Below are 25,000 nucleotides of genomic sequence, written 5' to 3' on the forward strand. Positions count from 1 at the left end.
AGCAGTGGTGGTAGTAGTAGTAGTAGTGGTGGTAGTAGTAGTAGTGGTGGCGGTAGTGGTGGTAGTAGCAGTAGTAGTAGTAGCGGTGGTAGCAGTAATAGCAGTAGTGGTGGTAGTAGTAATAGCAGTAGTGGTGGTAGTAGTAATAGCAGTAGTGGTGGTAGTAGTAATAGCAGTAGTGGTGGTAGTAGTAATAGCAGTAGTGGTGGTAGTAGTAATAGCAGTAGTGGTGGTAGTAGTAATAGCAGTAGTGGTGGTAGTAGTAATAGCAGTAGTGGTGGTAATAGTAATAGCAGTAGTGGTGGTAGTAGTAATAGCAGTAGTGGTGGTAGTAGTAATAGCAGTAGTGGTGGTAGTAGTAATAGCAGTAGTGGTGGTAGTAGTAATAGCAGTAGTGGTGGTAGTAGTAATAGCAGTAGTGGTGGTAGTAGTAATAGCAGTAGTGGTGGTAGTAGTAATAGCAGTAGTGGTGGTAGTAGTAATAGCAGTAGTGGTGGTAGTAGTAATAGCAGTAGTGGTGGTAGTAGTAATAGCAGTAGTAGTGGTGGTAGTAGTAATAGTAGTAGTGGTGGTAGTAGTAATAGCAGTAGTGGTGGTAGTAGTAATAGCAGTAGTGGTGGTAGTAGTAATAGTAGTAGTGGTGGTAGTAGTAATAGTAGTAGTAATAGCAGTAGTGGTGGTAGTAGTAATAGTAGTAGTAATAGCAGTAGTGGTGGTAGTAGTAATAGCAGTAGTGGTGGTAGTAGTAATAGCAGTAGTGGTGGTAGTAGTAATAGCAGTAGTGGTGGTAATAGTAATAGCAGTAGTGGTGGTAATAGTAATAGCAGTAGTGGTGGTAGTAGTAATAGCAGTAGTGGTGGTAGTAGTAATAGCAGTAGTGGTGGTAGTAGTAATAGCAGTAGTGGTGGTAGTAGTAATAGCAGTAGTGGTGGTAGTAGTAATAGCAGTAGTGGTGGTAGTAGTAATAGCAGTAGTGGTGGTAGTAGTAATAGCAGTAGTGGTGGTAGTAGTAATAGCAGTAGTAGTGGTGGTAGTAGTAATAGTAGTAGTGGTGGTAGTAGTAATAGCAGTAGTGGTGGTAGTAGTAATAGCAGTAGTGGTGGTAGTAGTAATAGCAGTAGTGGTGGTAGTAGTAATAGTAGTAGTGGTGGTAGTAGTAATAGTAGTAGTGGTGGTAGTAGTAATAGTAGTAGTAATAGCAGTAGTGGTGGTAGTAGTAATAGTAGTAGTAATAGCAGTAGTGGTGGTAGTAGTAATAGTAGTAGTATAGCAGTAGTGGTGGTAGTAGTAATAGCAGTAGTGGTGGTAGTAGTAATAGCAGTAGTGGTGGTAGTAGTAATAGCAGTAGTGGTGGTAGTAGTAATAGCAGTAGTGGTGGTAGTAGTAATAGCAGTAGTGGTGGTAGTAGTAATAGCAGTAGTGGTGGTAGTAGTAATAGCAGTAGTGGTGGTAGTAGTAATAGCAGTAGTGGTGGTAGTAGTAATAGCAGTAGTGGTGGTAGTAGTAATAGCAGTAGTGGTGGTAGTAGTAATAGCAGTAGTGGTGGTAGTAGTAATAGCAGTAGTAGTGGTGGTAGTAGTAATAGCAGTAGTGGTCGTTTTTGTAATTTTTTTATTATTGCTATTTTATTTTGTTACCTTTTTATTTTATCAGGGAGTCATACTGAGGCCAAGGTCTCTTTTACAGAAGAGCCCTGAATTAAAACATTAAATCATATGATTATGTTTGGTTATAATGAACATACCTTTTATCAGATAGTAAAACATCTCTTTTCATCCTCAGCCTCACCAACAGATGTCCCCTCTACAGGTACTGTTGACCTTCCACTGACATTCACCACCATTATAAACCTCTCAATAACAAACTAGAGATTCATCACTATTATAAACCTCTCAATAACAAACTAGAGATTCATCACCATTATAAACCTCTCAATAACCAGATAGAGATTCGCCACCATTATAAACCTCTCAATAACAAACTAGAGATTTCGCCACCATTATAAACCTCTCAATAACAAACTAGAGATTCATCACCATTATAAACCTCTCAATAACCAGCTAGAGATTCGCCACCATTATAAACCTCTCAATAACAAACTAGAGATTTCGCCACCATTATAAACCTCTCAATAACAAACTAGAGATTCATCACCATTATAAACCTCTCAATAACCAGCTAGAGATTCGCCACCATTATAAACCTCTCAATAACCAGCTAGAGATTCGCCACCATTATAAACCTCTCAATAACCAGCTAGAGATTCGCCACCATTATAAACCTCTCAATAACAAACTAGAGATTCATCACCATTATAAACCTCTCAATAACCAGCTAGAGATTCATCACCATTATAAACCTCTCAATAACCAGCTAGAGATTCGCCACCATTATAAACCTCTCAATAACTAGCTAGAGATTCGCCACCATTATAAACCTCTCAATAACCAGCTAGAGATTCGCCACCATTATAAACCTCTCAATAACCAGGTAGAGATTCATCACCATTATAAACCTCTCAATAACAAACTAGAGATTCATCACCATTATAAACCTCTCAATAACCAGCTAGAGATTCATCACCATTATAAACCTCTCAATAACAAGAAGCTAACCAGCTAACTAGCTACAAGCTATTTAGTCATTGTTAGTTTTTTAACCTGGATAACACTCGCCAGTCCAGCTTCCCTGCCCCATCCACCGCTGCCCCATCCACCGCTGCCCCCTGGACACTGATCACTTGGCTACAATAGCTGATGCATGCTGGACTGTCCATTAATCACGGTACTATATTCTGCTTGTTTATGTTTTATCTGTCGGCCCCAGCCGCACTCAGGCTCTGTGTGTAGTTAATCCGACCCTCCCTCTGCCTAGTCAACGCCATTTTACCTGCTGTTGTTGTGCTAGCTGATTAGCTGTTGTTGTCTCACCTACTGTTTTAGCTAGCTCTCCCAATTCAACACCTGTGATTACTGTATGCCTCACTGTATGTCTCTCTCAAATGTCAATATGCCTTGTATACTGTTGTATACTTGTATACTGTCAGGTTAGTTATCATTGTTTTAGTTTACAATGGAGCCCCTAGTTCCACTCTTCATACCCCTGATACCTCCTTTGTCCCACCTCCCACACATGCGGTGACCTCACCCATTACAACCAGCATGTCCAGAGATACAACCTCTCTCATCATCACCCAGTGCCTGGGCTTACCTCCGCTGTACCCGCACCCCACCATACCCCTGTCTGCGCATTATGCCCTGAATATATTCTACCATGCCCAGAAACCTGCTCCTCTTATTCTCTGTCCCCAATGCTCTAGGCGACCAGTTTTGATAGCCTTTAGCCGCACCCTCATACTACTCCTTCTCTGTTCCGCGGGTGATGTGGAGGTAAACCCAGGCCCTGCATGTCCACAGGCACCCTCATTTGTTGACTTCTGTGATCGAAAAAGCCTTGGTTTCATGCATGTCAACATCAGAAGCCTCCTCCCTAAGTTTGTTTTACTCACTGCTTTAGCACACTCTGCTAACCCTGATGTCCTTGCCGTGTCTGAATCCTGGCTCAGGAAGGCCACCAAAAATTCGGAGATTTCCATACCCAACTATAACATCTTCCGTCAAGATAGAACTGCCAAAGGGGGAGGAGTTGCAGTCTACTGCAGAGATAGCCTGCAAAGTAATGTCATACTTTCCAGGTCCATACCCAAACAGTTCGAACTACTAATTTAGAAAATTACTCTCTCCAGAAATAAGTCTCTCACTGTTGCCGCCTGCTACCGACCCCCCTCAGCTCCCAGCTGTGCCCTGGACACCATTTGTGAATTGATCGCCCCCCATCTAGCTTCAGAGTTTGTTCTGTTAGGTGACCTAAACTGGGATATGCTTAACACCCCGGCAGTCCTACAATCTAAGCTAGATGCCCTCAATCTCACACAAATCATCAAGGAACCCACCAGGTACAACCCTAACTCTGTAAACAAGGGCACCCTCATAGACGTCATCCTGACCAACTGGCCCTCCAAATACACCTCCGCTGTCTTCAACCAGGATCTCAGCGATCACTGCCTCATTGCCTGTATCCGCTACGGAGCCGCAGTCAAACGACCACCCCTCATCACTGTCAAACGCTCCCTAAAACACTTCTGTGAGCAGGCCTTTCTAATCGACCTGGAAGGACATTGACCTCATCCCGTCAGTTGAGGATGCCTGGTCATTCTTTAAAAGTAACTTCCTCACCATTTTAGATATGCATGCTCCGTTCAAAAAATGCAGAACTAAGAACAGATATAGCCCTTGGTTCACTCCAGACCTGACTGCCCTCGACCAGCACAAAAACATCATGTGGCGGACTGCAATAGCATCGAATAGTCCCCGCGATATGCAACTGTTCAGGGAAGTCAGTCAGGGAAGTCAGGAACCAATACACGCAGTCAGTCAGGAAAGCTAAGGCCAGCTTCTTCAGGCAGAAGTTTGCATCCTGTAGCTCCAACTCCAAAAAGTTCTGGGACACTGTGAAGTCCATGGAGAACAAGAGCACCTCTTCCCAGCTGCCCACTGCACTGAGGCTAGGTAACACGGTCACCACCGATAAATCCATGATTATCGAAAACTTCAACAAGCATTTCTCAACGGCTGGCCATGCCTTCCGCCTGGCTACTCCAACCTCGGCCAACAGCTCCGCCCCCCCCCACCCCCCGCAGCTACTCGCCCAAGCCTCTCCAGGTTCTCCTTTACCCAAATCCAGATAGCAGATGTTCTGAAAGAGCTGCAAAACCTGGACCCGTACAAATCAGCTGGGCTTGACAATCTGGACCCTCTATTTCTGAAACTATCCGCCGCCATTGTCGCAACCCCTATTACCAGCCTGTTCAACCTCTCTTTCATATCGTCTGAGATCCCCAAGGATTGGAAAGCTGCCGCAGTCATCCCCCTCTTCAAAGGGGGAGACACCCTGGACCCAAACTGTTACAGACCTATATCCATCCTGCCCTGCCTATCTAAGGTCTTCGAAAGCCAAGTCAACAAACAGGTCACTGACCATCTCGAATCCCACCGTACCTTCTCCGCTGTGCAATCTGGTTTCCGAGCCGGTCATGGGTGCACCTCAACCACGCTCAAGGTACTAAACGATATCATAACCGCCATCGATAAAAGACAGTACTGTGCAGCCGTCTTCATCGACCTTGCCAAGGCTTTCGACTCTGTCAATCACCATATTCTTATCGGCAGACTCAGTAGCCTCGGTTTTTCGGATGACTGCCTTGCCTGGTTCACCAATTACTTTGCAGACAGAGTTCAGTGTGTCAAATCGGAGGGCATGCTGTCGGGTCCTCTGGCAGTCTCTATGGGGGTGCCACAGGGTTCAATTCTCGGGCCGACTCTTTTCTCTGTATATATCAATGATGTTGCTCTTGCTGCGGGCGATTCCCTGATCCACCTCTACGCAGACGACACCATTCTATATACTTCCGGCCCGTCCTTGGACACTGTGCTATCTAACCTCCAAACGAGCTTCAATGCCATACAACACTCCTTCCGTGGTCTCCAACTGCTCTTAAACACTAGTAAAACCAAATGCATGCTTTTCAACCGTTCGCTGCCTGCACCCGCACGCCTGACCAGCATCACCACCCTGGATGGTTCCGACCTTGAATATGTGGACATCTATAAGTACCTAGGTGTCTGGCTAGACTGTAAACTCTCCTTCCAGACTCATATCAAACATCTCCAATCGAAAATCAAATCAAGAGTCGGCTTTCTATTCCGCAACAAAGCCTCCTTCACTCACGCCGCCAAACTTACCCTAGTAAACCTGACTATCCTACCGATCCTCGACTTTGGCGATGTCATCTACAAAATTGCTTCCAACACTCTACTCAGCAAACTGGATGCAGTTTATCACAGTGCCATCCGTTTTGTCACTAAAGCACCTTATACCACCCACCACTGCGACTTGTATGCTCTAGTCGGCTGGCCCTCGCTACATATTCGCCGCCAGACCCACTGGCTCCAGGTCATCTACAAGTCCATGCTAGGTAAAGCTCCGCCTTATCTCAGTTCACTGGTCAAGATGGCAACACCCATCCGTAGCACGCGCTCCAGCAGGTGTATCTCACTGATCATCCCTAAAGCCAACACCTCATTTGGCCGCCTTTCGTTCCAGTTCTCTGCTGCCTGTGACTGGAACGAATTGCAAAAATCGCTGAAGTTGGAGACTTTTATCTCCCTCACCAACTTCAAACATCTGCTATCTGAGCAGCTAACCGATCGCTGCAGCTGTACATAGTCTATTGGTAAATAGCCCACCCATTTTCACCTACCTCATCCCCATACTGTTTTTATTTATTTACTTTTCTGCTCTTTTCCACACCAATATCTCTACCTGTACATGACCGTCTGATCATTTATCACTCCAGTGTTAATCTGCAAAATTGTAATTATCCTCATGCCTTTTGCACACAATGTATATAGACTCCCCTTTTTTTCTACTGTGTTATTGACTTGTTAATTTTTTACTCCATGTGTAACTCTGTGTTGTCTGTTCACACTGCTATGCTTTATCTTGGCCAGGTCACAGTTGCAAATGAGAACTTGTTCTCAACTAGCCTACCTGGTTAAATAAAGGTGAAATAAAAAATGTTTTAAAACTAGAGATTCATCACCATTATAAATCTCTCAATAACAAACTAGAGATTCATCACCATTATAAACCTCTCAATAACCAGCTAGAGATTCGCCACCATTATAAACCTCTCAATAACAAACTAGAGATTCATCACCATTATAAACCTCTCAATAACAAACTAGAGATTCATCACCATTATAAACCTCTCAATTACAAACTGGAGATTAATTACCATTATAAACCTCTCAATAACAAACTAAAGTTAATCCTAGACAGTATCTTGTCATCTTAGATAGGGTTTTAATACATAATTTCCCCCTCCCAGTTTCAGCTGTTTCCCCTGCAGACCCTCCTGCCAACCCCTCTGCCCCCCCTGGTAGAGCCTTCATCAGAAGACACAGGATGGCTCTAGAGACTCGCCTGGGACTGTTACAGCCCATATTCCTGCGTCTCCAGTATCATGGAGTTCTGATTCACGAGGAGAGGGAGGAGGTGGTCAGTAAATCCACCAAGACCCTACAGAACCAAACCCTGCTGGACATGGTGGTAAAGAAGGGGGCTCGCGCCCAGGAACACTTCTACCAGGTCCTGAAGGAAGTAGATCCCTGCCTGGTCGAAGACCTGGAAGAGCAGACAGTCTGAGAGGTAACCATGGATACAACAGCATCAGGATATATTATATCACTATACTAATACATGCTCTGAAAGAGACAGACAGTCTGAGACAGGTAGCCATGGATACAACCTCACAACCTCAGAAGATATCAAAACATTTAACAGAGACAGAGAGCAGCAATTTGAGGAGGAGCCATCCTGACCAGAGGTGGTTGGTGTGTAACGTGATTGGACACCATTCTCACCAGCACTCCCATCAGTCTGTAGTTTACTATACAAGCCCCAGGTCTCAGGCAAGATGACATCACTGTGAGGCTACTGTCTACCAGACAACCTACCTGTGTTACTCTGGTACACTGGCTATAAACAACAAGATTTTAGAATTTCTATCTGGAACATGGTGAATGTTGAATCATCTTGGACAGGACTCAGACAAAAACATGTGAGACTTAACATCTACCAGACAACTGACTCGTACTGGACAGCTGTACTGGCTGAACACAAGATATATCTCTGTTTAGAAATAGTGTATACAGTGGGGCAAAAAAAGTATTTAGTCAGCCACCAATTGTGCAAGTTCTCCCACTTAAAAAGATGAGAGAGGCCTGTAATTTTCATCATAGGTACACTTCAACTATGACAGACAAAATGAGAGAAAAAAAATCCAGAAAATCACATTGTAGGATTTTTAATGAATTTATTTGCAAATTATGGTGGAAGGAGGAACCAGAATGATCTAAGTTAGAGAGAGAGGTGAAACAGAAGGGAACAATTAGTCTGTTCTTTAGAAGTTCAGTTCCTTGTTTATATGTTGACTGTCATCGTCTTTCCTTCACACAACTAGAACCACAACTTGCTGACAAACTGAGAACCATCCTTGATAATGTAGCCCTTGAAATGATGTAGACAGTTAAATAATGATAATTTCTCGACAAAACAATAATCCTAATGTAGGTTTATTTTTTTATGGGCTAATTATTCCTCAACCTGCTCAATTGATCCCATCCCCACAATGTTTCTAATTGTTTGTTTGTTAAACGATGTCTTAGAAATTGTATATTGCTCTGTATTTTATCACCTTTACCTGGTTGCAATCTGGTTAGTTGACATTCATGGGGGGGGGGGATTTCGACAAGGCCATTTTCTTGCCTGACGAACCTCCCCCCCTTTCTAATTTCCTTAATTTTGTGGATAGAGTCAAATACTTTCTGTGGCATTTGATAGGGAAGCTGAAAGGTCAAATATACTGTTAGGCTTTCTACTGCCAAGTTTACACCTTCACTATTGCACTGAAATGTTTTGATCGGGAAGTTGTCTAAATGGGTTATCATTTTTTGTTAGTGAGTGAAGGAAAAGCAGCCAACAAGTGCTCAGCGTATGTGGAAACTCCTTCAAGACTGTTGGAAAAGCATTCCTCATGAAGCTGGTTGAGGGAATGCCAAGAGTAGGTGTGCAAAGCTGTCATCAAGGCAAAGGGTTGCTACTTTGAAGAATCTCAAATATAAAATACATTTTATATTTAACACTTTTTTGGTTACTACATGATTCCATATTTTTTATTTCATAGTTTTGATGTCTTCACTATTATTCTACAATGTAGAAAATAGTACAAATAAAGAAACCCTGGAATGAGTAGGTGTGTCCAAACCTTTGACTGGTCCTGTATATGACATGAGCTTCAGAGATGGTGACTGTTACATTTAGGAACTGTCATCATAATTGTATTGCTGTAGTAGTAGTAGTGTTGTTGATTTAATTGAATTATGATACAATTGATTATTTAACCATAGTAGATCACCATCTTTTAATCCACAGCCTCACCAACAGAAGTGAAGTCTGCAGGTAACTGGTCTCATCAAACCTTATACTTTGGGGCGGCAGGTAACCTAGTGGTTAGAGGGTTGGACTAGTAACCGAAAGGTTACATGATCGAATCCCCGAGCTGACAAGGTACAAATCTGTCGTTCAAGGCAGTTAACCCACTGTTCCTAGGCTGTCATTGAAAATGAGAACTTGTTCTTATTAACTGACTTGCCTGGTTAAATAAAAGGTTCAATTTAAAATAAAATCAAAATACTTGTCTTAGTCTCATCAACTCAAAATCATAAGCAAAAATAATAATGAGGAATTCAATTGGGAAGTACTCATATTCTCCTCATGGTTCTGTGTTGTAAAATAAATTGTGTGCGCTCCATGTGTCACGGCCGTTGAAAGAAGTGGACCAAGGTGCAGCGTACATTTTCCTTTTCATTAGATAACGTCACCAACAAATGAAAAAACAACCGTGAAGCTTACAGGGAAAAGTGCCACCAACAAAGACAACTACCCACAAACACAGGTGGGGAAAAAGGGCTGCCTAAGTATGATTCCCAATCAGAGACAACGATAGATAGCTGTCCTTGATTGAGAACTATACCCGGCCAAAACAAAGAAATACAAAAAGATAAAAAATGGACCGTAGAATGCCCACCCCACATCACACCCTGACCTAACCAAATAGAGAAATAAAACGTCTCTCTAAGGTCAGGGCATGACACCATGTTGATTCTACCTGCAGTTTAACCTATCTCATAAACTGCACCACAAACTGTAACTACCATATTCTTTATGGTCTGGCACTTAACCAAGTGACTTCTTTTGTTGAAGGTCCTGCACAGTCAAAATCATGTTTTTCATGAAATGTGATAATATTTGGATTAAATCAGATCAGAAGTATGAAAAATTACTGTTGCTTCTGCATTGATAAAGTTGTATCATAAAGTCCCCTCTCCTTTGTCCACCACTTGGATTCAGGAGCTGTGGGGATATTAATGGCTTTTTGTGACATCACAAAATCCTCAAATTTGAATACACCAATGGTAACATCTCATTTTCTTACCTAATTTAAATAACTACCGCCTTGTAACTAACATCGCAGAATGGTGTGGTTTACATAGCAGAATGGTGTGGTTTACATAGCAGAACGGTGTGAGAACGGTGTGGTTTACGTAGCAGAACGGTGTGGTTTACATAGCAGAACGGTGTGGTTTACATAGCAGAATGGTGTGGTTTACATAGCAGAATGGTGTGGTTTACATAGCAGAACGGTGTGGTTTACGTAGCAGAACGGTGTGGTTTACGTAGCAGAACGGTGTGGTTTACGTAGCAGAACGGTGTGGTTTACGTAGCAGAACGGTGTGGTTTACGTAGCAGAACGGTGTGGTTTACGTAGCAGAACGGTGTGGTTTACGTAGCAGAACGGTGTGGTTTACGTAGCAGAACGGTGTGGTTTACGTAGCAGAACGGTGTGGTTTACGTAGCAGAACGGTGTGGTTTACGTAGCAGAACGGTGTGGTTTACGTAGCAGAATGGTGTGGTTTACGTAGCAGAATGGTGTGCTTTACGTAGCAGAATGGTGTGCTTTACATAGCAGAATGGTGTGGTTTTACGTAGCAGAATGGTGTGGTTTACGTAGCAGAATGGTGTGGTTTACATAGCAGAACGGTGTGGTTTACATAGCAGAATGGTGTGGTTTTACGTAGCAGAATGGTGTGGTTTACGTAGCAGAATGGTGTGGTTTACATAGCAGAACGGTGTGGTTTACATAGCAACGTATTTGATGAATAGGGGAAACTTGTATATATATTTTTTAAGGCAAATATACTTAGGTTTCCGCTTTCATCTGGGTCTGGTGTTAGCTAGTTACTGGCTAGCTAGGTTTTTCACAAGCATGAAACAAACGTGGGGGAAGGGTAGCCCAAAACTCTGACTAATTGTCAGGTCATTACATCAAGAGACATGCCAAACATGAGTCATACAAACTTCTTGACATCATTGATGGTCATGATATATGAACGTTGTCTGACAGTCAATACACACTGAGTGGACAAAACACCGGCTCTTTCCATGACAGACAGTTGATTTAACAGATTGTTAAATCAACTTAAAACCGTGTAGATGAAGGGGAGGAGACGGGTTAAAGAAGGATTTTTTTTTAGGCTTGAGACATTTGAGACATGGATTGTGTATGTGTGCCATTCAGAGGGTGTTTCCTATGTGTATCAACAGTGGTCCACCACCCAAAGAACATCCAGCCAACTTGACACAACTGTGGGAAGCATTGGAGTCAACATGGGCCAGCATCCCTGCGGAACGCTTTCCACACACCTTGTAGAGTCCATACCCCCAACGAATTGACACTGTTCTAAGGGGGGTGCTACTCAATATTAGGAAGGTGTTCTTAAATGTTTTCTACACTCAGTGTGTTTATATGTAAGGTACCCAGACCTCACCCTGTAAAGTTTCAACAAAAATTGTCCAAGATGATCTAGCTAGCTAAATTATATAGCCACCATTATTTCTTTATTGATGCTGTTACAATAGCCAAACCATTTGTGAAACCATGCTATGAGTTGCTTTGTCTATCAGCAAATTTGCTTGATATAATCTCATCACAACACTGCCTCCATGTTGCTTGACATATGCGGTTCCCAAGGTGAGCTCCCCAGCCTCTCCTATAAGCCTGCGGTAAACACAGTCTTTATCAGCTAATGTCACTTTTTGTCAATTTGTGGACATGTATGTAATAATAAAAACACAAAGCATAAAGGCGTCATAATTCATAAAATTCCTGTTGACTGACTGATATTATCTCATAGAACAAAATGTATAAGATCTCCAAAACCTGCGTTAACCTCGGACTTATTTGGGGTTTTTATCCCAAAAACTCTATTCATTCCCCGTAGGGATGGTTGAAAGAACTAGAGGTAACCCATTTCCGGGTTTTTGGACTACAAGCTGGCGAGCTCTATTGTGGATAAAATGCTGTGCCTGGTGACGTAGTGCACATATAAATAACTTGGCGTAGTGCACATAAAAATAAATTCCCATGTACTGAATGAAAAATCTAAATTAAATGGGTTTCCATAACATTTTCAGCTCTACTGATGATTTTGTCACAACAACTGTTGCGTTAAATAACAAATGTTCCCACTCTGGTCTTGGCAAGTGCGCTCTCGTCAACAGCTCACAGAAAAGTGGGGTTAGGATACCTACATTATGAGCTAATTTGTATTGGTCAAACGGCAGCCAATCATAGATCAACATGTCCCCAGAATAAGACCCTCGATATTTATTGGAAATGAGCATAAAGCTCATCACCGTGCATATTCACCAGCCTGTGAAGTTTATCGTAATTTATTTCATCTGAATCCTAATAAACGGCCTGCTTTCCCGAGTAATAATGAAAGGACCACACAATATATCGCGTTTAAAAAAATATTTAAAAAAACGTAGAAATAACACAAAAAAAAGAAAAAACAATTCAATGTACGACTGCACACAAAAATTAAAAGGTGGACAACTTTCTTCAAAGAGAGAAACTTAGCCTTCTCTTAATATTTCCTACCAGTTTTAAAATGGACAGTCTCTAGTGTATACATCAAGTTAACCTTGATAAAATGGTTATTATATCAATATTTGCGCAAAAAGCGTTTTCCACCGCCAATTCTCACCAATTAATTTTACCGACACATGTCAAAATAACTTATTGTCTATCGGCATTTATAAAAGTGTACGAGCATTTCCTGTGTCCATCAGCCCTGTCGTGAATTTCTTTCATGCATCAGGTAATTAATCCGCATGAAATGGTTGGATGGAAACCTGGTTACTCAAAATGCTATTTTACAGACTCAGAACGACTGTTTAGGACCTTTAACAAGTGTAACAAGTTATATTTGTATCCACAGTTACACCACAAGATGGCGCTACAGCGGGTAAATATAATTTCCTGTCTTCACCAGGAGATTTAGTTAAGAGTTCCTGAAATTAATGTCTGATTATTGCAGCGAACACAATCGTGTATTTTATTTTTGGAATCCTAAACACGAGAAATAAAACATCAGTTACTAGAGATAGTGTTCATAACCAAGTGCTCTGATATAGCAATAGAAATACATTCATGTAGATATATTCACCTGACTAAGGTGCAGTCTCCCACTACAGAGACAACCATACTCACCACCTCGACATAGCCATGGCACAAACTGCTAACAGGAAGTCAGTGTATTGGCACATTCTACAAAACCATAAACATTTTGAATGTCTTCAATTACAAGTATTTAATGTAGACTCAGCAAGATGGCATCATCACACACAACAGGGAACTTGTTGTTTCCATACATCAACATAAAAGGTGACATCACCGTGAGAATATCGTCTTATCAAACAACGTGACTGTGCTACTCTGGTACACTGACTACAAGATCAGGGACTGTTTTAATGTTGTGACTCAAACATTTTTATATATGTATATAGTGCAGAAGCTTATATAACGGTATTTCTAAGCTTTTTAAAAATGGAAATGTCATATATTTTTTTACATAAAAACTGTTTGGTCGATGATACCAATGAATTTATGTTTGCAGATTACAAGATCAACGACTGATATTTGAATGATCTTCTACTGTGACATGATACTTCTACTGTGACATGATACTTCTACTGTGACATGATACTTCTACTGTGACATGATACTTCTACTGTGACATGCAGCATAGGCTAGCATTTGTATTGTTAATACATTAGTAGTTATTAATTAATGAATCTACATTTTCTTATTATGTACACTAGATGACCAAAGGTATGTGGACACCTGCTCGTCCAACATCTCATCACAAATTCATGGGCATTAATATGGAGTTGGTCCCCCCTTTTCTGCTATAACAGCCTCCGCTTTTCTGGGAAGGCTTTCCACTAGATGTTGGAACATTGCTGCGGGGACTTACTTACATTCAGCCACAAGAGCATTAGTGAGGTCAGGTACTGATGTTGTGCGATTAGGCCTGGCTCACAGTCAGCATTCCAATTTATCCCAAAGGTGTTTGATGGGGTTGAGGTCAGGGCTCTGTGCAGCCCAGTCATGTTCTTCCACAACGATCTCAACAAACCAGTTCTGCATGGGACTCGCTTTGTGCACAGGGACATTGTTATGATTAAACAGGAATCATCTAGAACATAATGTTAGCGTTAAGATCTCCCTTCACTGGAACTAAGGGGCCTAGCACCGAACCATGAAAAACATCCTCAGACCATTTTTCCTCCTCCACCAAACCTTACAGTTGGCGCTATGCATTGTGGCAGGTAGCGTTCTCCAAACCCAGATTTGTCCGTCAGACTGCCAGATGGTGAGGCGTGATTCATCACAGTTCTTATGCTGACGTTGCTTCCAGAGGCAGTTTGGAACTCGGTAGAGTGTTGCAACCGAGGACAAACGATTTATACGCGCTACACACTTCAGCACTCGGTCGGTCCCATTCTGTGAGCTTGTGTGGCTTCACGGCTGAGCCGTTGTTGCTCCTAGACGTTTCCACTTCACAATAACAGCACTTACAGTTGACCGGGGCTGCTCTAGCAGGGAATACATTTGATGAACTGATTTATTGGAAAGGTGGCATCCTATGACGGTGCCACGTTGAAAGTCACTGAGCTCTTCAGTAAGGCCATTCTACTGCTAATGTTTGTCTATAGAGATTGCATGGCTGTGTGCCTGATTTTATACACCTGTCAGCAACGGGTGTGGTTGAAATAGCCGAATCCACTAATTTTAAGGGTTGTCCACATACTTTTGTATATATAGTGTATGTAATATATATTGGATCGTCCAACCCTCCATGATAAAATGAGACAGCAGACAGAGCTTAATAATTGACATACAATGTATTTATTCATTTTTGGTTATTTTCTGCCATTTAGAACTTTCCGTTGTGTACATTTTGTCTCTCTAGCAACTGTTTTTTTAAAAAGTCTAAAAAGGAAAAGGAAAAATACAATCGTTGCTAAACACCTAAAAGGGACGACATGCATGGAAGACGAGAAACAGTAGATTTTTTTTCTTTATTTTTCTTGTTATGCATTTTTTTCTTCTTCTTCTTCTTCTTCTTTTTGAGTAACATGATGCGTCCACGTCAGGCTCCAACACACGCGGCTGGTGCGGCTTTGTGAAACAGTATTAGAAAAAAAAAACTACATGTGACTCTAAATTATCTTCTTTTTTTAAACGAGAGAAAAATAAGTGGTTATAAAAATAAAGAAAAAGACTTGATGTCAGACGATGGAGGAAGAGGAGGAGAGAGAGGAAGAGGAGGAGAGAGAGAGGAGGAGAGAGAGAGGAGGAGAGAGAGAGAGGAGGAGAGAGAGAGGAGGAGAGAGAGAGGAAGAGGAGGAGAGAGAGGAAGAGGAGGAGAGAGAGAGGAGGAGAGAGAGAGAGGAGGAGAGAGAGAGGAGAGGAGGAGAGAGAGAGGAAGAGGAGGAGAGAGAGAGGAGGAGAGAGAGAGAGAGGAAGAGGAGGAGAGAGGAGGAGAGAGAGAGAGGAAGAGGAGGAGAGAGAGAGAGGAGAGAGAGAGAGGAGGAGAGAGGAGGAGAGAGAGAGAGAGAGAGAGGAAGAGGAGGAGAGAGAGAGGAGGAGAGAGAGAGGAGGAGAGAGAGGGGAGAGAGAGAGAGGAGAGAAAGAGGAGAGAGAGAGGAGGAGAGATGGATTGGGGAGGGAGAGGAGGAGAGAGAGAGGAGCAGGAGAGAGAGGAGGAGAGAGAGGAGGAGGAGAGAGGAGGCGAGAGAGAGGGATGGGGGAGGGAGGGAGAGGAGGAGAGAGAGGGATGGGGGAGGGAGGGGGGAAAGAGAGAGGAGGGAAGAGCTAGGGGGTTATATTGCATCAGGAGTGGAGGGGGGGAGGATGGGGGAAGAGAGAGGAGGGAAGAGCTAGGGGGTTATGTTGCATCGGGAGTGGAGGGGGAGAGGGATGGGGGAGGGAGGGAGAGGAGGGGGGAGGATGGTGTGGAGGGAGAGGAGGGGGATGCTCAGGTACAGGTAAAGTAGGGGGAAGTTGTTTCAGTTTGAGGTATGACTGATATGTGGGGGGGGGGTAGAGGGGTGGCTGTGTGAGGGTGGAGGAAGTGGAATTTGAAGGGTAGAGGGGTGGGGGGCGTTTGGGGTGAGTGTGTGTCTCAGTTTGAGGTGTCCGAGTGCACGCTGCCCGGTGCCCCGTGAGGGGGGGTGAGGGAGGGGGGGTCGGTGCTGTCCTGCCATCCACTATCAACCTGGAGAGAGAGAGAGAGAAAGGGAAGCGTGGAGGGAGAGAGAAAGAGAAGGAGAGAAAGAGATGAAAAGAGGGAGTGAAAAATATTTTATACAAGACATCAATTGAAGGTATTCACATGAGTTGGTCACCCACCTACAATATCTGTTTTAAAAAACTGGCATAGACAGTGGTGGTGAACAGAGTGTTACCATAGATACTGACATGGAAACAGTGGTGGTAAACAGAGTGTTACCATAGATACTGACATGGAAACAGTGGTGGTAAACAGAGTGTTACCATAGATACTGACATGGAAACAGTGGTGGTAAACCGAGTGTTACCATAGATACTGACATGGAAACAGAGTGTTACCATAGATACTGACATGAAGACAGTGGTGGTAAACAGAGTGTTACCATAGATACTGACATGGAAACAGTGGTGGTAAACAGAGTGTTACCATAGATACTGACATGGAAACAGTGGTGGTAAACCGAGTGTTACCATAGATACTGACATGGAAACAGAGTGTTACCATAGATACTGACATGAAGACAGTGGTGGTAAACAGAGTGTTACCATAGATACTGACATGAAGACAGTGCTTGTAAACATAGTGTTACCATAGATACTGACATGAAGACAGTGGGGAGGAAACAGAGTGTTACCATAGATACTGACATGGAAACAGAGTGTTACCATAGATACTGACATGGAAACAGTGGTGGTAAACAGAGTGTTACCATAGATACTGACATGAAGACAGTGCTTGTAAACATAGTGTTACCATAGATACTGACATGAAGACAGTGGGGATTAAACAGAGTGTTACCATAGATACTGACATGGAAACAGAGTGTTACCATAGATACTGACACGAAGACAGTGGTGGTAAACAGAGTGTTACCATAGATACTCACATGGAGACAGTGGGGAGGAAACAGAGTTCCTCCAGGCAGCTCCTCATAACATCCCGTCAGGAGTGTAGCACGGCGCTGGGTATCCACCTGGAGGAACAGACCAGCAGGGGGCGCTTTACACACTAGTACAGACTAATACTACATTTATACACACACTGGCACACACTAATACTACATTTATACACACTAATACTACATTTATACACACACTGGTACACACATACTACATTTATACACACTAACACTACATTTATACACACTAATACTACATGTATACACACTAACACTACATGTATACACACACTGGTACACACTAATACTACATTTATACACACTAACACTACATTTATACACACTAATACTACATGTACACAGACTAATACTACATTTATACACACACTGGTACACACTAATACTACATTGATACACACTAATACTACATTTATACACACACTGGAACACACTAATACTACATTCATACACACTAACACTACATTTATACACACTAATACTACATTTATACAAACACTGGTACACACTAATACTACATGTATACACACTAACACTACATTTATACACACACTGGTACACACTAATACTACATTTATACACACTAACACTACATTTATACACACTAATACTACATGTATACACACTAATACTACATTTATACACACACTGGTACACACTAATACTACATTTATACTCTCTGGTACACACTAATACTCTCCTGTCCTATTCGGTGTCCTGTGTGAATCTAAGTGTGCGTTCTCTAATTCTCTCTTTCTCTCTCGGAGGACTTGAGCCCTAGGACCATGCCCCAGGACTACCTGACATGATGACTCCTTGCTGTCCCCAGTCCACCTGGCCGTGCTGCTGCTCCAGTTTCAACTCTTCTGCCTTATTATTATTCGACCATGCTGGTCATTTATGAACATTTGAACATCTTGGCCATGTTGTTATAATCTCCACCCGGCATAGCCAGAAGAGGACTGGCCACCCCACATATGCTCTCTCTAATTCTCTCTTTCTCTCTCTCTCTCTCTCAGAGGACCTGAGCCCTAGGACCATGCCCCAGGACTACCTGACATGATGACTCCTTGCTGTCCCCAGTCCACCTGACCGTGCTGCTGCTCCAGTTTCAACTGTTCTGCCTTATTATTATACGACCATGCTGGTCATTTATGAACATTTGAACATCTTGGCCATGTTCTGTTATAATCTCCACCCGGCACAGCCAGAAGAGGACTGGCCACCCCACATAGCCTGGTTCCTCTCTAGGTTTCTTCCTAGGTTTTGGCCTTTCTAGGGAGTTTTTCCTAGCCCCCGTGCTTCTCCACCTGCATTGCTTGCTGTTGGGGGTTTTAGGCTGGGTTTCTGTACAGCACTTTGAGATAGATATCAGCTGATGTACGAAGGGCTATATAAATACATTTGATTTGATTTATACACACTAATACTACATTTATACACACACTGGTACACACTAATACTACATTTATACACACTAACACTACATTTATACACACTGATACTACATTTATACACACTTATACTACATTTATTCACAAACTGGTACACACACTAATACTACATGTATACACACACACTAATACTACATTTATACACAAACTGGTACACACACTAATACTACATTTATACACAAACTGGTACATACTAATACTACATTTATACACACACTAACACACAGACTGTTGCACATTAACACTGCAAACTCAAACACTAATACACACACACACACACACACACACACACACACACACACACACACACACACACACAACACACACACACACACACACACACACACACACACACACACACACACACACACACAGGGTTCCAAGAGTTCCAACAGGGGGCTAAAAGGTGCAACTGAACAGGGGTCAGAGGGGCTCTATAGGGGCTGGGGGGGTTGGTAGCTGATACTACTAAAAGGTACAACTGAACAGGGGTCAGAGGGCTCTATAGGGGCTGGGGGGGTTGGTAGCTGATACTACTAAAAGGTACAACTGAACAGGGGTCAGAGGGGCTCTATAGGGGCTGGGGGGGGTTGGTAGCTGATACTAAGGGGTATCAATGATACCACCGGGAACACAGGTGGCAGTTTGGGGGGATTGAGGGGGGGTAGGAGAGAGGAACAGCAGCTATAACAGGGGAACCATTTTGGGGAGGGGGATGCAGGCCTACCTGAGGCTGCAGAGGAGGGCTGAGAAATAACCCCTCCCCATTGGTCGGGTGTAAACCGGGGTGGGCGTGGCCTGTGTTGGGCCGACTGTACGACCCTGGCGAGCCTGCGGAATGTCATAACCAGCCAATCAGGAGAGAGGCTTTTGTGGCAGGGAGCGGTTGATTGGTGGGGCGGGTAATAAGAGGCGGGTTTAAACTTTGTTAGAAGGGAGACTATGGGAGAAGTAATTGTGTGAAAAAGATGTGGCTGGTCTTGGTGGTGCCACTGTGTGTGTTTGTATGCGAGCGAACGCGTGAAATGCACCCCCACATGGTCTACGACTGTGTGTGTGTGTGTGCCCCCGAGTGGGTGTTTGATGTCCAAATGTGTGTGTGATATCCGAGAGTGAGTGATCCTGGCGCGTATGCACACGTGTGTGTCAAGTCTGAGTGTGTGTGTGATGTCCGAGCGTGAGTGATACTGGCGCGTACGCACACGTGTGTGTTTGTGTGATGTCCGAGAGTGTACCTGAGTTGGGCGTGGCGGGGGAGTTGGCCTGGCTGGCCTGTGAGGAGACGCTGGCTGCATCTACAGCTGTTTTCACAGCATACAGGTTCGCTTCCCTCCTGGAACTTCCCTATGTTCTTCTTGTACCTGATCCTCTTGTTACCAACCAGTTAGACACCTGAAAGAGAGAAGTAGGGGGGGGGGGGGGAGTAGAGGGGGGGAGAGAGAGAGAGAGAGAGAAGTAGAGAGGGGGGGAGAGAGAGAGAGACGTAGGGGGGGAGTAGAGGGGGGGAGAGAGAGAGAAGTAGAGGGGGGCAGGGAGAGAGAGAGACGTAGGGGGGGCAGGGAGAGAAGTAAGGTGGGGGGGGGGGTAAGGAGAGAAGTAGGGGGGGAGAGAGGGTGGGAGACATAGGGGGGGCAGGGAGAGAGAGACGTAGGGGGGCAGGAAGAGAAGTAGGGGGGGAGAGAGAGAGAGAAAGAGAGAGAGAGAGAGAGAGAGAGGGAGTAGGGGGCAGGAGAGGGGGGGGGCACGGAGCAAATAGAGGAAGTAGGCGGCAGGGAGAGGGAGGGGGGAGAAGGAGGGGGAGAGAGAACTCAGTTTGAGGAAAAATGAAAATGATCTCTCATTTGAATCAAGTGATAACTAAGACCTAGTCAAGTCTGAATTAAGTGATAACTAATACCTAGTCAAGTCTGAATCAAGTGCACTGCAGGTGCCAGAGCGTGTTTCTGGGAACTTTAAGACATGAATCACATTCTATTCTTCTCACCTCCTGGGGAAACGTTCAGATAACAACCTGTTCCTGATACAGTAAGTCTAACGTGGCTGTGGTCAAAAGTAGTGCACTTTGGTGGTCTCACATCTACCCTGTAATTGAATTGACTTTAGTTGACAATTTAAAGTAAACATGAGCAATAATACCAACAGTAGTGACAATATGAACAGCAGTATTAATACCTCCTATAACCCTCTACCCCCCTAATCTTAATACCTCCATATCACCCTCTACCCAATAATTATTAATACCTCCTATAACCCCCTCTACCCTACCCTAATATAATCACCTCCTATAAACCTCCTACCCTAATATTAATACCTACTTATAACCCTCTACCTAATATTAATACCTCCTATAACCCCCTACCCCTAATATTAATTTACATACTATAACCCTCTACCCATAATATTAATCCCTCCTATAACCCTCTCCCTAATATTAATACCTCCTATAACCCCCTACCCTAATATTAATACCTCCTATAACCCTCTACCCTAATTATAATACCTCCTATAACCCCTACCCTAATATTAATCCCTCCTATAATCCCCTACCCTAATATGTAATACCTCCTATTAACCCTCTACCCTTTAATATTAATACCTCCTTAACCCTCTACCATAATATTAATACCTCCTATAACCCTCTACCCTAATATTAATACCTCCTATAACCCTCTACCCTAATATTAATACCTCCTATAACCCTCTACCCTAATATTAATACCTCCTATAACCCCTATACCCTAATATTAATACCTCCTATAACCCTCTACCCCTAATATTAATACCTCCTATAACCCTCTACCCTAATATTAATACCTCCTATAACCCTCTACCCTAATATTAATACCTCCTAAACCCTCTACCCTAATATTATACCTCCTATAACCCTCTACCCTAATATTAATACCTCCAATAACCCTCCTACCCTAATATTAATACCCTCCTATAACCCCCTACCCTAATATTAATACCTCCTATAACCCTCTACCCTAATATTACTACCTCCCATAACCCCCTACCCTAATATTAATACCTCCTATAACCCCCTACCCTAATATTAATACCTCCTATAACCCTCCTACCCTAATATTAATACCTCCCATAACCCCCTACCCTAATATTAATACCTCCTATAACCCTCTACCCTAATATTAATACCTCCTATAACCCTCTACCCTAATATTAATACCTCCTATAACCCTCTACCCTAATATAATACCTCCTATAACCCTCTACCCTAATATTAAACCTCCTATAACCCCCTACCCTAATATTATACCTCCTATAACCCCCTACCCTAATATTAATACCTCCTATAACCTCTACCCTAATATTAATACCTCCTATAACCCTCTACCCTAATATTAATACCTCCTATAACCCTCTACCCTAATATTAATACCTCCTATAACCCTCTACCCTAATATTAATACCTCCTATAACCCCCTACCCTAATATTAATACCTCCTATAACCCTAATCCTCCAACCCTCTACCCTAATATTAATACCTCCCATAAACCCTCTACCCTAATATTAATACCTCCTATAACCCTCTACCCTAATATTAATACCTCATATAACCCTCTACCCTAATATTAATACCTCCTATAACCCTCTACCCTAATATTAATACCTCTATAACCCCTCTACCCTAATATTAATACCTCTATAACCCCCTACCCTAATATTAATACCTCCCATAACCCTCTACCCTAGTATTAATACCTCCTATAACCCTCTTACCCTAATATTAATACCTCCTATAACCCCCTACCCTAATATTAATACCTCCTATAACCCTCTACCCTAATATTAATACCTCCTATAACCCCCTACCCTAATATTAATACCTCCCATAACCCTCTACCCTAATATTAATACCTCCTATAACCCTCTACCCTAATATTAATACCTCCTATAACCCTCTACCCCTAATATTAATACCTCCTATAACCCTCTACCCTAATATTAATACCTCCTATAACCCTCTACCCTAATATTAATACCTCCTATAACCCTCTACCCTAATATTAATACCTCCTATAACCCTCTACCCTAATATTAATACCTCCCATAACCCCCTACCCTAATATTAATACCTCCTATAACCCCCTACCCTAATATTAATACCTCCTATAACCCTACCCTAATATTAATACCTCCTATAACCCCCTACCCTAATATTAATACCTCCTATAACCCTCTACCCTAATATTAATACCTCCTATAACCCTCTACCCTAATATTAATACCTCCTATAACCCTCTACCCTAATATTAATACCTCCCATAACCCTCTACCCTAATATTAATACCTCCTATAACCCTCTACCCTAATATTAATACCTCCTATAACCCCCTACCCTAATATTAATACCTCCTATAACCCCCTACCCTAATATTAATACCTCCTATAACCCTCTACCCTAATATTAATACCTCCTATAACCCTCTACCCTAATATTAATACCTCCTATAACCCTCTACCCTAATATTAATACCTCCTATAACCCTCTACCCTAATATTAATACCTCCTATAACCCTCTACCCTAATATTAATACCTCCTATAACCCCCTACCCTAATATTAATACCTCCTATAACCCTCTACCCTAATATTAATACCTCCTATAACCCCTTACCCTAATATTAATACCTCCTATAACCCTCTACCCTAATATTAATACCTCCTATAACCCTCTACCCTAATATTAATACCTCCTATAACCCTCTACCCTAATATTAATACCTCCTATAACCCTCTACCCTAATATTAATACCTCCTATAACCCTCTACCCTAATATTAATACCTCCTATAACCCTCTACCCTAATATTAATACCTCCCATAACCCTCTACCCTAATATTAATACCTCCTATAACCCTCTACCATAATATTAATACCTCCTATAACCCCCTACCCTAATATTAATACCTCCTATAACCCTCTACCCTAATATTAATACCTCCTATAACCCCCTACCCTAATATTAATACCTCCTATAACCCCCTACCCTAATATTAATACCTCCTATAACCCTCTACCCTAATATTAATACCTCCTATAACCCTCTACCCTAATATTAATACCTCCCATAACCCTCTACCCTAATATTAATACCTCCTATAACCCTCTACCCTAATATTAATACCTCCTATAACCCTCTACCCTAATATTAAAACCTCCTATAACCCTCTACCCTAATATTAATACCTCCCATAACCCTCTACCCTAATATTAATACCTCCTATAACCCTCTACCCTAATATTAATACCTCCTATAACCCTCTACCCTAATATTAATACCTCCTATAACCCTCTACCCTAATATTAATACCTCCTATAACCCTCTACCCTAATATTAATACCTCCCATAACCCTCTACCCTAATATTAATACCTCCATAACCCTCTACCCTAATATTAATACCTCCTATAACCCTCTACCCTAATATTAATACCTCCTATAACCCTCTACCATAATATTAATACCTCCTATAACCCTCTAACCTAATATTAACAGTAGTATTAATACCTCCCATAACCCTCTACCCTAATATTAATACCTCCTATAACCCTCTACCCTAATATTAATACCTCCCATAACCCTCTACCCTAATATTAATACCTCCTATAACCCTCTACCCTAATATTAACAGTAGTATTAATACCTCCTATAACCCTCTACCCTAATATTAATACCTCCTATAACCCTCTACCATAATATTAACAGTAGTATTAATACCTCCTATAACCCCCTACCCTAATATTAATACCTCCTATAACCCTCTACCCTAATATTAATACCTCCCATAACCCTCTACCCTAATATTAATACCTCCTATAACCCTCTACCCTAATATTAATACCTCCTATAACCCTCTACCCTAATATTAATACCTCATATAACCCTCTACCATAATATTAACAGTAGTATTAATACCTCCTATAACCCTCTACCATAATATTAACAGTAGTAGTAATACCTCCCATAACCCTCTACCATAATATTAACAGTAGTATTAATACCTCCCATAACCCTCTACCCTAATATTAATACCTCCTATAACCCTCTACCCTAATATTAATACCTCCTATAACCCTCTACCCTAATATTAATACCTCCTATAACCCTCTACCCTAATATTAATACCTCCTATAACCCTCTACCCTAATATTAATACCTCCTATAACCCTCTACCCTAATATTAACAGTAGTATTAATACCTCCTATAACCCTCTACCCTAATATTAATATCTCCCATAACCCTCTACCCTAATATTAACAGTAGTATTAATACCTCCCA

General features: G+C 42.3%; 1 protein-coding gene and 1 pseudogene across 7 annotated transcripts in view; one reads left to right on the forward strand and one right to left on the reverse strand.

Annotated features, from left to right (window-relative positions):
* The window catches only part of LOC109887373 (uncharacterized), a 38,204-nt gene extending 28,896 nt beyond the window's left edge, over window positions 1-9,308 (forward strand). For 6 of the 7 annotated variants that reach the window (XM_031816353.1, XM_031816355.1, XM_031816360.1 and 3 more), the window contains 2 exons: window positions 1,783-1,809; window positions 6,950-9,308. In XM_031816353.1, the coding sequence (XP_031672213.1) occupies window positions 1,783-1,809; window positions 6,950-7,266 (344 nt within the window). In that variant the 3' untranslated portion in view covers window positions 7,267-9,308. The remainder of the gene's footprint in view (window positions 1-1,782; window positions 1,810-6,949) is intronic. The other variant, XM_031816356.1, reaches the window with a different exon arrangement.
* A 6,579-nt stretch (window positions 9,309-15,887) lies between these two features.
* LOC116362053 (pre-B-cell leukemia transcription factor 1-like) overlaps window positions 15,888-25,000 on the reverse strand; it is a 12,561-nt pseudogene continuing 3,448 nt past the window's right edge.

The sequence above is a fragment of the Oncorhynchus kisutch genome, unplaced genomic scaffold (assembly GCF_002021735.2).
Source record: "Oncorhynchus kisutch isolate 150728-3 unplaced genomic scaffold, Okis_V2 scaffold783, whole genome shotgun sequence".
Lineage (NCBI taxonomy): Eukaryota > Metazoa > Chordata > Actinopteri > Salmoniformes > Salmonidae > Oncorhynchus > Oncorhynchus kisutch.